The sequence below is a fragment of the Diceros bicornis genome, chromosome 9 (assembly GCF_020826845.1).
Source record: "Diceros bicornis minor isolate mBicDic1 chromosome 9, mDicBic1.mat.cur, whole genome shotgun sequence".
Taxonomy (NCBI): domain Eukaryota; kingdom Metazoa; phylum Chordata; class Mammalia; order Perissodactyla; family Rhinocerotidae; genus Diceros; species Diceros bicornis.
Window position 1 is genome coordinate 25,597,679 of NC_080748.1, and position 12,678 is coordinate 25,610,356.

The following is a 12,678-nucleotide window of genomic DNA, read 5'->3' on the forward strand; positions in this document are numbered from 1 at the left end:
ACCATTTCACTCAATCACATAAAGCACATGAGTTTTCTGTTTTCGTCGGGCACTTTATACTGAAGGGCTAATTGCTTGAAAATAGATGGTTCCTTTTTCTCACCTGAACTTTTGCTGTGACTGGTGTAACAGATTTTAAGTCTCAACAGCTTAGTCTCAGTCGAAATTCTTATGAAATCTCCATTACATGAAGGTTACATGCCAATTTGTGAGGGGTAAAAAAAAAAAGGAAGCTCCTTTTATACTAGAATTTTTTCTTCTCTGACATATAACATGTCTTATTTCATGGTTTAATCATAAAAGAAGAAATGAGCAGGAGGGGCCAGAGCTGCTGAGCCCAGCCCAGTAGCTGTGGAGGGAGAGGCCCCCAGCCTGCTGTGACACCCACCTCCTGCCTCTCCACGTCCATGTTCCAGACGACAATTCCACCGTCACCACCACAGGAGATGAGCTGCCGCGTGTGCTGTGCATAGGACAGGGCCTGGACTTTGTCACTGCGAAAGAAAAGTTAGCGACAGTTCAGGAGAGGAAGGGAACGCCCAAGGGAAGGACGCCCAGTAGTCAGTCAATGCTCATGCTCACCCCTGTGCCCCAAGTGCAGATCCCGGAAATCAGATGGAACTGTCACCATGCTAACCATCGGGAGGGTACTCAAGATTTAAAATAAGCCAAAATGCTCATTGAAGATGCTGAGGCCCCAGGAAGAGGTACTCTTTGTTCATTACCAACACTTAAAGAAAAAAGCTGATTGCTGAACTGATTGTAACATCTTACTGGTTCCTTCCTTAATTGATTAATTAAATAAAATCTGTGCCACATGTTTTTGTTTGTTCAAGAGTCATGATTTTACCTTTTAAAACAAGTGTCCTTTAAGAGTTCTGGAGATCATCGAGACGCCCACTGGATTTACCTGACAGAGCCAGGTAAACTGTGTTGCCTGAGGTGTGAAGCACATCATGGGTGACTTAAGCCCAAGCATGCCACTTCTTGGCTTCCGGGGTGAATCCAAAGCAGCAATAAACTTGAGTTTTGCTGACTCTCTATTTCTCTAGTTTTAATAATCCCTCTCTACTGATTGTGTCTTTTATTTTTCTTTCTAGTTTGTCCATGGCTGACAAGTTAGTCCCTCTTGGTGGCAGCCACGATGGAGAATTCAGTTTTACAGTCTGACAATTTGGTGATGACTTACAAGATTATAGAGATCTATTCTCCATTGGGTGAGAGAGAACAAGGAATCTGATTTCTTGGTTGTTTTTGTTTGACTATTTTTCTTTTTTTTGGTGAGGAAGATTAGCCCTGAGCTAACATCTGTTGCCAATCCTTCTCTTCTTTTTGCTGAGGAAGACTGGCCCTGGGCTAACATCCATGCCCATCTTCCTCTACTTTATATGCGACGCTGCCACAGCATGGCTAGACAAGCGGTGCATTGGTCAGTGCCCGGGATCTGAAGCTGTGAACCCTGGGCCACCGAAGCAGAGTGTGCGAACTTAACCACTATGCCACCGGGCCGGCCCCTGAATATTTTTCTAATTTGAGCTCAAATCAATTAAGAATTCTGTGCCCAGTGGGAAGGAGAAGAGCTCTTTGAAATCTGGACTGGTGATTTTTTGGTACGTTTTTGTGTTTACTTTGACCCGTAGCTGAAGTTGTAGAACTGAAGCTATTCAGCTCTGTGGGCCTGTGTCTACAGTTCAGAAAGGCCTTTACCTCTTGTATATGGAATGCTTTCCTATTTCCAGAGGTATCAATTAATTAGATTACAGCAGCTTTTAAATTATAAGAACTTGTTCTGTTTGGCTTATGAAGATAAACAAGTGCTTATGTAAATTAAATTTTCCTAAAATTCACAGAAAATAAGGAAATTGAACCTCTAAAACTTTAGATTTACTAGACTTAAAATTATTTTACAGAAAATGCTATCTAATTCAGTAACATCTTCAGAATCCAAGTTCACAAAATTAAGGTAACTCTTTGGCAAATGAGACTAGTATGATATGTTTTAAAACACAGCTGTGTCTTTGATTTATCAGTGTTAAGTGTAATGCAAGTGTACACTATATGGGTTGATTTCTCCTAAATTTATATAGGATTACTGGTCAATAAGCTAATATTAGGCCTATATAATATTTAAGATTATGAAAAATATAAATTTATGTTCAACTAACTTGAATAATTGTTCTGATAAACTTTATATAAAGAGCAATTATGTTTTGTAGCAAATCAACTTAAAGATAATTCCTAAGATCTTTAGGTAACTTATATTTAAAGTTGAGCTAATCAATAGATAATCATTGGATACCTAGATAATTTCTAAGTTAGAATACTAAAACTTTGATTACAAAGAATATTAAGTTTATATATGTTTGCTTCTTATTTTCATATGCTATAAAGACACTATACCTTAGGCTCCCGGCAATGAATGTGTTCATTTTTGTCACTTTAAGAAGATATAAAAGTGATATATGTCGCAGTAGAAATTTGTGTTATGTGTGTTCATGAGCTTTGCCAGTCTGCTAAAATGGTTGTATGTGACAGACAGTTCTCAATTATCCACATCCTCCCTCCTCCCAATTTTCTCTATGAAATATAAGTTAGTTACTTTGGTTAATTATTATCATTCAAATGGGTGGTTGAGACTATGCCAGGTGCAATAATGAAAAAGAAATATAGCTGTGTATGTGCTTTTGTTTTTGAAAGAAAAAGGGAGTAGTTGTGTCTTAAAGCAGTGGTTCTCAAACTTTCTGGTCTCAGGACCACTTGACACTCTTAAAACTTATGTGAGGACACTGAAGAGCTTTAGTTTAAATGAGTGACAATTATCAATATTTATTGTATTTGAAATCAAAACTGAGAAATTAAAAAAAATACTGATTCATTTGAAAATAGCAATGATGGATCCATTCTATTTTAACATAAATAACATATTTTGTGAAAAAAACTATATTTCTCAAAATGAAAAATTTTGATGACAAAAATGGCACCGTTTAACATTTTTGCAAGTCTTTCCAATGTCTGGCTTAATAGGAGAGAGCCAGATACTTATCTCTTTCTGCATCTGTTATGTTATCGCTCGTCATGCAGCCTCTGGAAAACTCCATTGTATAGTTTTAAGAGAAAAGGCAATTCTACAGTAAAGTACAAATTTGTTCCAGAATATGGAAGAGAAAAATGAAGGCCAAAACTTGGAAAGTAAATTTTATTTGCTTTGCTTTATAATTTATAATACTCAAGTCTGAAAAAAAAAGGCTATAAAATGCATAGTTTTGGCACAGTTCCCTCAGTTTTGATGGCTTGCTTCCTTGGTTTACTGATTAATGCCTTTGACTACAATGCAAAAGGATCTTCTTTACCTTCTATGGAATCTGCCTAACTAGCAGAGATTCTGTGTCTCACTAGAATTATTTTCAGAGCTTTAGGTTGACTTGATTATTTAAGGAAAAAACAAAGAACGGCCCTCACTTGTGAAAAGAGCTAAATTCTTTAAAATTGTGTTACTTTCTCTATTTAGTTTCAAATGTGTTATTGTTACTTAGATTATATAGATAACCAAGTATTACGTTTTGGGCACCTGTCTTATCTTAATCAAGCACCTAAAACTCCTCTGACAATTCTTTGGTTTTGCCTTGCCAGACTGTATCCTGTATTTTGAAAAAATGAAATACAAACTTTAGGATATTTTTTACACCTAAAACTATCTTTGAGATTTCCTAGAGGGGTTCTGGAAAATCATAAAGATTTGTTCCTTTGCCTTATAAAAAGAGAGATGCTAGAAATAAGTGCATTTGTTTGATGTGTTACTATGTTAAGAGTTACATACGAAGAGCTGTCAGAAGAGATGCTCAGTAAAATGTTATTAACATAAATATTTCTGAAATTGTATATTTTATGGGAAGACCCTAGAGATTTATCAGTGTTCTCATTGTCTATAATATGTTTTTACCTTCAGGGAAAATATTGATCAAAACTCTTAGGAAATAGTCATGTAGGGTATCTCAATAGAGAATTGTACTCTCTTCCATTCTGACATTGTCAGAATAAAAAATTAACCATTAAGTCTCTATAATCTACAGGTAACTTTTGTATTACCCTGATGCTTCCCTGAAGGCTCTGCTATAAAAGCTACAGGCCAGAAAGGACAATCTCAAAGTTTTGTGGAAAAGGACTGTATGTACCAGGTATTTTAAAATATTGATATTTCAAAGACTAGACTCTTGGGAAAGGCTACTGAGTTGACGTTGCTTAGACAATTTTTAAGCTGTTAGTGGACTGAGTCAGAATTTCCTTGGATTTCTGGACTCTTTTTGGTCTGGATGCAGATGGCTTCATGAATGCAGACCGCTAAACCAAGAACCAGCAGAACAAGAATTAATTACACAGGACTGAATAAACTGAAGAGGAAAATTTTATTGTGGTTATTTGGTTGATGTTATTTTAATGCTCTACTTTCTGGAAATATGAGGATGCCTTTTCTCTTACTTTTTAACCTATCTCTAACCTACAATTTAGTAAACTCTGCTTTCATAGGCTAAATTGAAACATTTAAAAATGATATCCAATTCTCACTGATCCTCCAGAATTCACAAACTGTTACTGAGTCCCCTTAATTTTCATGGTAATATAGTTACTTCATAGGTTCAATGAGAATGTATCCACAGGATATAGTTAGACAATCAAGCTCTTACCTAGAGTGTCATATCAGAGAATGATGCTCATTGAATCAGATATGACTAGCAACTTTAAGAACTTACGGAGCCAATGCCTACAAAGCCCTCTCAGGAAAACTGGCCTGGTACCTGGTTTGCAGGGTCCTGGCCTCACAGGTGGCAAGGAAGCTACCAGGCCAGGAACCTAGCAAATGTTGGAAACGTTGAGAAATTCAACCAAGGTTATAGGTACTATAAGTGAAATATGGCAGAGAGTTTCTTAGGCTCGGTTTCCTAGCCTTGGGATAGCAAATAATAGAGGCTTTGAAAAGCCCAATCCAAGATTCTTTATAAAAACTTACAAGCAGGGGCTGGCCTGGTGGCATAGCGGTTAAGTTCGCACGCTCTGCTGCGGCAGCCCGGGGTTTGCAGGTTCAGATCCCAGGCATGGACCTACGCACCGCTTATTGAGCCATACTGTGGCAGCATCCTATATAAAGCAGAGGAAGGTGGGCACGGATGTTAGCCCAGGGTCAGCCTTCCTCAGCAAAATAGAGGAGGATTAGCAACAGATATTACCTCAGGGCTAATCTTCCTCAAAAAAAAAAACCTTACAGGCAGAAGTTAATGTTGTGGGCTTAATAGCTGTTTAATACTGTATGGCTCTATATTTGCAAAGCAATATATGGTTGATTAACACTCTTACCACACCAATGGAAATAATTGGGCCAAATCTCATGAGACCAGCCTTTTTTTGTGATCAAGAATCATCTTTGAGATTATGATGATTACAGGAGAGGAGGGGAGAAGAACTGTCAGGTAGACTGTGAAAGACTTTGAAATGGACAAAAAGAAATTACTGGGTGTCAGGGGCTGGCCCGGTGGCATAGTGGTTAAGTTCAGCATGCTCTGCTTTGGCGGCCCAGGTTCACGGGTTTGGATCCCGGGCGTGGACCTACACCACTCATCAAGCCATGCTGTGGTGGTGACCCACATACGAAATAAAGGAAAGATGGACACAGATGTTAGCTCAGGGACAATCTTCCTCAAGCAAAAGGAGCAGATGTTAGCTCAGGGCCAATCTGCCTCATAAAAGAAAAAAGAAATTACTGGGTGTCTTTTCAGTGGAATATCAGGTGGTGTTTAGCATACCCTTCTGGGTTATCTGATTCTATAGGGGTCTGCACCTTCGGTATCTTTAACTGAGCTATTTTATAACTATGTAAATTATAGAAAACTGGTATTATTGCAAATGCATCTTGTCCAGTGAAGATGCAACTAATCTCCATGGCCCACCCCTCCCATGGCAGAAGCCAATTATGAATCTACTCAGCATTCCCCATTGCCTATGCATGTGTCTACTCTTTGGATTTTCCTTTGAACTGGTTATAACATCTTACTAGATCCTGTATTAATTAATGACTTATATAAAATCTTTGACATATTCATTTAGAAAAAAAAGTCAATTGTTTGCCCTCTCTCCTGTTGTTATTTCATACCTTTTAAACCATGGAGTGCCACCACTCTGACATTCAAGGGCAAGAAGGAAAATCTATCTAGTTGAACAGATGCTGTGATTTGAACTACATTTCATTTGTTAAGGCATCTTGATACATATCAGTGATGTTGTAAAACCAAAATAAGCTACAGAAGGAACTGCTTTGCCACTCATAGCTGGCAGCAACATTCAGCAACAAATACATAATTTATGGGACTCTAGTACTGTTAATATTCCAACCCAGAAGAGTGGGACACAGTGATGAATGCTGGATTCCAAGCTTTGTAATAAAGCTGCTCGGGGACTTCTTGATTTAAAGCTTCAAAATAGGACCACCTTGCAGTTAACAGCTAGGTGAGGGAACAACCCCCAGTTCACAGATTGAGGGTTACAAAGAATAAAAGATACCTTCTTCTTGCATTCATGTTTCATCTGACATCACTGTAGGTAGCATTTCAAAACTGGTTATTATTTCATGGATGAGTGCTCCACGTACTGCACTGCAAACATTCTTACAAGTGCACAAAAACCTCACTTTTCACAACCACCAGGATCTGCCATCTACAAAGACTACACTTAGTGGGATGGCCTTACTTCCTTTCTCACTAGCCCTAGGGGCAACATGTCTGATCAGGCCCAGCTACATAATTTGGGGAGCCCAATGCAAAATGAAAATACAGGGCCCTTTGTTAAAAATTTATTAAGAATTACAAGATAGTGAGAGGAGAGATTTAAACCAAGCATGAGGCCCTTCTCAGCACGGGGCCTTGAAGCAACTGCACAGGAATCACGCCCAGGAAGCTGGTCCTGCATCTGATACTTCTTAAGGAGAAAGGGTAGGGAAGCCTTATCCTCTTTGTAGAAACAGATTTTCAGACATAGGCCAACATCCTCCCAAATGTCAGTTTAGGCCCTCTTCCATCCTCTAAGAGTAGGAGGGACTTAAATGTATAGTATCTTTCCTTTCTTTGAGGAAAAGTCCTAGGTTACCTCGTGTAAATCTAATCAGTTATGCATCTGCTACCAGAGGTCTCGCTCTCTTATATTCAGAACTCCCATATTCATAAGTCTTCAAGGACCAGAGAAGGCTCATGAGCAATCCACATGTGTGAGGTCTTCCGGATAACTGATACCAAGGGTCATCCAATGCCAAAGGGACCGTAGAGGGATTTGGCTCCCCAGGGATCTTTGGACCACAGCCAGTCTGAATCTGAGCTCAGGGACCCCTGTCTGGGTGCACTGGTTTGAGATTAGCAACATTTTGCTGTTTACTGGCTAGGGTGGAAGTTCAGCTTAGCCACTGCCCCCACTTGCAATTTCCTGAAAACACTGTATTTAGTGTTTTCATGTGGTTCTGTTTTGGGTAACCACCTAATCCTGACAACCATGAGAATCTCTTCATCTCCTAAGATCCAAATCAAGAGTGACTCCCTCCCTGAGGCCTCCCACTTTCTAGTAAAAATGGCCAACTGTCCCACCTTTACCTCATTTTCATACTTCTGGCACAGCTCCATGCAAGCAGGGACTGTTTTCTTGGTCACCTTTGTGTCCTAAGTGCCTAACAAAAAGTCTGGTATGTAGCTGGAGCTCAGTAGACATTTGTTGACTGTATTATGAATAGAGGGAGAGGGTATACGTGGCCCTATTTCCACTGGAAATGCTACAATCAGAAACTAATCATATCCAAGAGATTGATTTTGAATTATTGTAATTTTTATTAACAATTTGAACACCTGCCACTTAATAGCCCTTACTCTTGTGCTGATTATTTTGCATGCATTATATAATTTATGTTTTTTGATAACCTTTAAGGGTTTTTCTTTTCAATATTACCCTAATTTTAGAGATAAGGAAACTGAGATCGGAGAGATGAAGTGCCTTGCCTAAGCCTGCAGAAGGCCTGGCTCAAATATAGCTTGGCCTGACTCAGAGTCCCTCTCTCCTTAACCAGATTCTACCCTCTACGAGAACTCTGATTTCTTATACTGTGATCTATTATGTATTTAGCTAAATTAGAACTAGAAAAGACATCTCTTCTCTATCCTAATAATTCTCTAGTGCTACAGTGAGAAATGCTCCTAAATCTCAGATTCGGAAGGAAAGAAAGCTTTCATACCTATTGATCTTTGCCCTACCTCTTCAAAATCCAGAAGAAGCTGAATGCGAGAATTCTACTTCTTTCATAACTTTACATGCAATTTACTTGATACAAGAGGGAAAAGCACAAATTCTTCCAATCTATATTTACTTACGAATAGCCTATTTCTTTACCAAAAGGCTTGGAGGATGCTTATAACACAAGTCTTACATATGGTAAGAGTAGGGACAGAGAAACCAAGAGCTGGGATTGTGGAAAAAGGAAGCAAATACACAGGCCGTGCATGCCCAGGGTCATGGCCGTGACCCAGCCTCATGCAACATGTGGATCCCAGTCTTGGTGGAGGGTCCCATCACAAGGGACCACACACACCTTTACCTGTGCTTTAAATCAAGTTACCATTAAATTAAGTTGCTAAAAAGTCTTAGAAGCCTAAGAAAACACTACTAGAAAGAAAAATTATGGTCAAAAAGTTGGTCATGAAATGAAAGATATTACCTAAGAATAAAAAAGGATCTAGAAAGCCCAAGTACTATTATCAGATTTGACAAGGAGGGCATGGGACAATAAATGTCCAGGTCTATGCCTCTATAATATCCATCCAACTGGTAACTAATACTTGAAAAACATAACTGGTCCCTGAAACTGGAACCTTTTCTTTGCCTTTGCTTCCACAGAGCTAACATATGATCACGTTCCACTTGCTGCAGGGAATAAAAACACCAAAATGCTTCAAATGCAGATAATATTGTACAGAAGTGTACTTTCTTAGCTTTTTTCCCTTGGACTTGGAAACGTTTTTGCTGTCATCCATCACTTAGTCTACTGCTAAAGCTCTCTCTGCTTTGATGGGAGTTTTACACACCAAATCAAACTAGTTGCAAAAATGTTGTATTTCTGCTGCTGAAGGATGGTATGAAACCGCAGAACCCAGGACAGAAGACACGTGGAGCTGTCCCTCCACACTGCGGTTGGACGTTTCCACAAGAGGGGAAGGCAGTCTCCCCGTCCCATGGGGCGGGGATCTCTGGTCCAGTCTGCTCGCCCCAGTTCCCAAGCTCACTAATTTGGTCCTTGATTTGGAACTCTGACACCATTAGTCACCCTAGGGGAAGGTGGGAAAATGCGCAATTGTTCAGAGCAAAGGGCAGCCTTGGGCCCCAAACAGAAACTCCTTGGCCTCTAAAGATGAAAAGAGACAGAAAACATCATGGGGCATAGGGGGAACCATATGTTATTCAATGTTCATGTTTGTATCCCCAGTGCCTAGCACAACTCTGGATACGAGGAAGGTTCCAAATAGCCTTCTTAGTTCAAACTGAACTAAGGTTTGGGAGACCTAAGCTACCAGCTGGGGTCTTGGAGGATGGCAGTCTAGTATGCTCATCTGAAAAATGGTATCTAGCTTCTCTCTTTCACAGGGTTATCGTAAGATTACACTGAGGTGTCTGTGTGTTTTGAAAGCTCTTTGACAAAATATTAGGTGCTATTCAAATACAGGGATCACTGAACACTAGTCCAGGGCCAATTTTCAGGGCAAAGGAATGGCTGCTGTGAAAATGGCCGATGACTCCTCCTCTCCTGCCTGGTGCCCTTGCCCCTTCCTTCCTGCACTTTCTTTGTGAATCCCATCCTCTCACTTTCAGCAGCTCCAGTGTCTTCCCTCTCCTTACGTGGGACATTCAAACCCGCTCTAACAGAGTGACACCAGCTGATGCTGAGGAAGTTTATTTCTCCTAGCTCTGTGACACCAGGGCAACCCATCTCAGGCTGAGACCTGGTGACAAGGAGCCTCCCAGAGAGTTCACTTTATTACTAAGCTTGACTTAAATAAAGCACTAGACGAAGGCCTTCTGCCATTATTCCTGTCTACAGCCAGTTCTGACTGGTGGCTCCTGATCTCAGCACCTGCCTGTCCTAAGTTCTAAGGGTGTGATCCTATTGGGATGGACTCCAAGTGTGGTCTGTTCCATTTTCTAAAAGGCCAAGTCTGTATTTCTTAGAAACTGGAAGACCTATTTAGTTTAGGTTTCATTTTTCTGGGACTGAGAGACTGTATCTCAACTTGATAACTTTTCTTTTCTTATCAAACTGTAGTTGCAAGTTTCCCAGAACAAGATTTTGCATGAGGGCACTTAGCATACAGTGATGCCAACACTGAGCACGGTTACACTTTACCACGCTGTGGATGGGTCATGCAAGACTGTTGCAGTCTTTATTAACCACTGTGTAAAAAATAAAACTAGTTATAAGCTAATCTGAATGAGTCCAACAAATATCACTGATCTTCATTCAAACCTGCATTTTATTTCTCTGAGAGAGCCTGAAGTGGCAGGAATTACCTGGCAGATTAGATAACTGAGTGTTATTAAACAGGAATTTGGCTTCTCTTTTTCATCACTTACATGAATGATGTCAACTCCTACATGATCTTGATGTGTGTCCCTTGTCATGGAGATAAATATAAGAGAATGATTCTTCTAGTGAGCTGATGATGAGGTCCGAGTGGCCCCACAAGCCAGGTGTAGCCCCAGACAACTGATCTGTTCTCTAATGTGGGAAAGAAGGGCTTACTAGCTACTTCTCTAAAGCTAAAATAATTATTTGTGCATACACCCTCTAAAATTAAATTCATCCATATCTAATAATCCCAAACTGTAGGTTTAACTGCTTAGGAGACTATTTTAAAACTAGTGTTTCCAGGCAGATTTACAGGCAGAGCTAATGTTGCTCAAAACCAGTCCATGGAAGCATGAGTGACATTTGTTTGTGCCTGTCTAGAGTCACTCTTAATATCATTTTGAAAACTTTACAAGTTAAAACAATTCAGAACAGCTTTAGTGTTCTAAAGCAGATCTGAAATTCTTTTCTGCAACATGATCAGGCTTTGCCCCCAGGGCCTGTGGGCAGCACACGTGGAACACGTCAGAGCGTGGTCTGAGGGTCACCAGCAGAGGCTGCCTGGGAGGCTGGTTACGACACAGGCGCCCAAAGCTCCAGCCCGGCGAGGAGGATCTCGGAAGACAGGGCCCAGGAATCTACTTTTTAACAAAGTCCTTGGTGATTCTTTGTGTACAGCAAAGTTTGAGAACTGCTCCAAGGAAACCCAAAGCTTTCTCTGCTCTTTTCTCAGGCCCCCGAAATCATCCCTTAAGGAAGAAGAGCCTGATATGAATCAAGGCGAGTACTCATTAAATATTTGGTGAAGTACAAAATGTACTGTGTAAAGATATTATTTCTCTCTATTCCTTAAGCTGCCAGGAATCTTAAACTCAATTAAGAAATTCTGTGGGCCTTCCTGGCTTGTATTTTTAAGCTCATTTTTCTCTCATTCTCAAATTTTCACTCTTATATTCTCCCTGGTTCTAATTTTTACCTTTTATTTATTTGCTGCCATTATTTAATTTTATGGTTTTTGCAAGCACTCTCAAATCCTCTGTGGAATAAAATGGGGTATAAATAAATAAAGAGATGTACAGATGTAAACCACAGTGGCCATTATTTGCATTCCTGCCATGTTCCTTCCCATGCTGAGATCCTGCCATGGAGACTGGACTGCACTCCTTTGTTCTAGCTTTCAGCTGGGAATCTTAGAGTTCTTTACAAAAGCACCAGCAGTCTTACTTGTGTCCTTGGAGCTCGATGGCTGTTCCTTTTCTCCCACCGATGTCCCACATGATTACAGAGTGATCTGAGCTGCCTGAGAACAACACTCGCTGGACGGGGTCCCAACAGAGAGCAGTCACCCCACCTGAGAGAACAGACCCAGCTGGACATTAGTCACGAAGTAACAATATTATTCACCAATAAAACGTGTAAGCAAAGGAATTAGGATCTAGTGCAGTTCCTGGCATACAATACATTTTTGTTGAAAGAACAAACAAATAAGTCCCAAAAGAGAAAAAAATTGGCTCCAAGAATAAAAGTCCCACCCTTTAAGTTTTTCCCCAAATTTAATGTACCATAAAATCAATTACTATAAAGACCAAAGGGAAATGAAAATGGCAATTAATTGACCTTCAAACAATGGACATAATTCTAAGAATGGAAAATACTGTACTGTTTGAAAATATTAACCATATTTTCTTAACTGCTGTCTACCTCCCACCCCAACAATAATAGATGAGAAGTAACTGGGGTTTAAAAAAGCTCAATGAGATTTTTTTATTCTTGAACACAGATATAAATAGACTATAATATTAGAATTTAAAATTTCTTTCTTTGGGAATTTAAGTTTACAGATTCTGGGCAAATTACCTACATCCTTAAGTGTCAGTTTCCTCAATTGTAAAATGGAGATGATGGTACTACAACTACGACTACTACGATCATAACATCAACCTAGCCATGACCTACTTCACAGGCTTATGGTGAGAATCAGATTGCATCAATTATGCGGGACCCTATGTAAACTGCGGTGTGCAGTACAGATGCTGGTT

At 39.8% G+C, this 12,678-nt stretch overlaps 1 protein-coding gene across 3 annotated transcripts in view; it reads right to left on the reverse strand.

Moving 5' to 3' along the window:
• The window catches only part of WDFY2 (WD repeat and FYVE domain containing 2), a 182,924-nt gene that overhangs the window by 13,835 nt on the left and 156,411 nt on the right, over window positions 1-12,678 (reverse strand). For all 3 annotated transcript variants that reach the window (XM_058548108.1, XM_058548110.1, XM_058548109.1), the window contains exons 7-8: window positions 11,864-11,990; window positions 389-494 (exon numbers count right to left, since the gene is read on the reverse strand). In XM_058548108.1, the coding sequence (XP_058404091.1) occupies window positions 389-494; window positions 11,864-11,990 (233 nt within the window). The remainder of the gene's footprint in view (window positions 1-388; window positions 495-11,863; window positions 11,991-12,678) is intronic.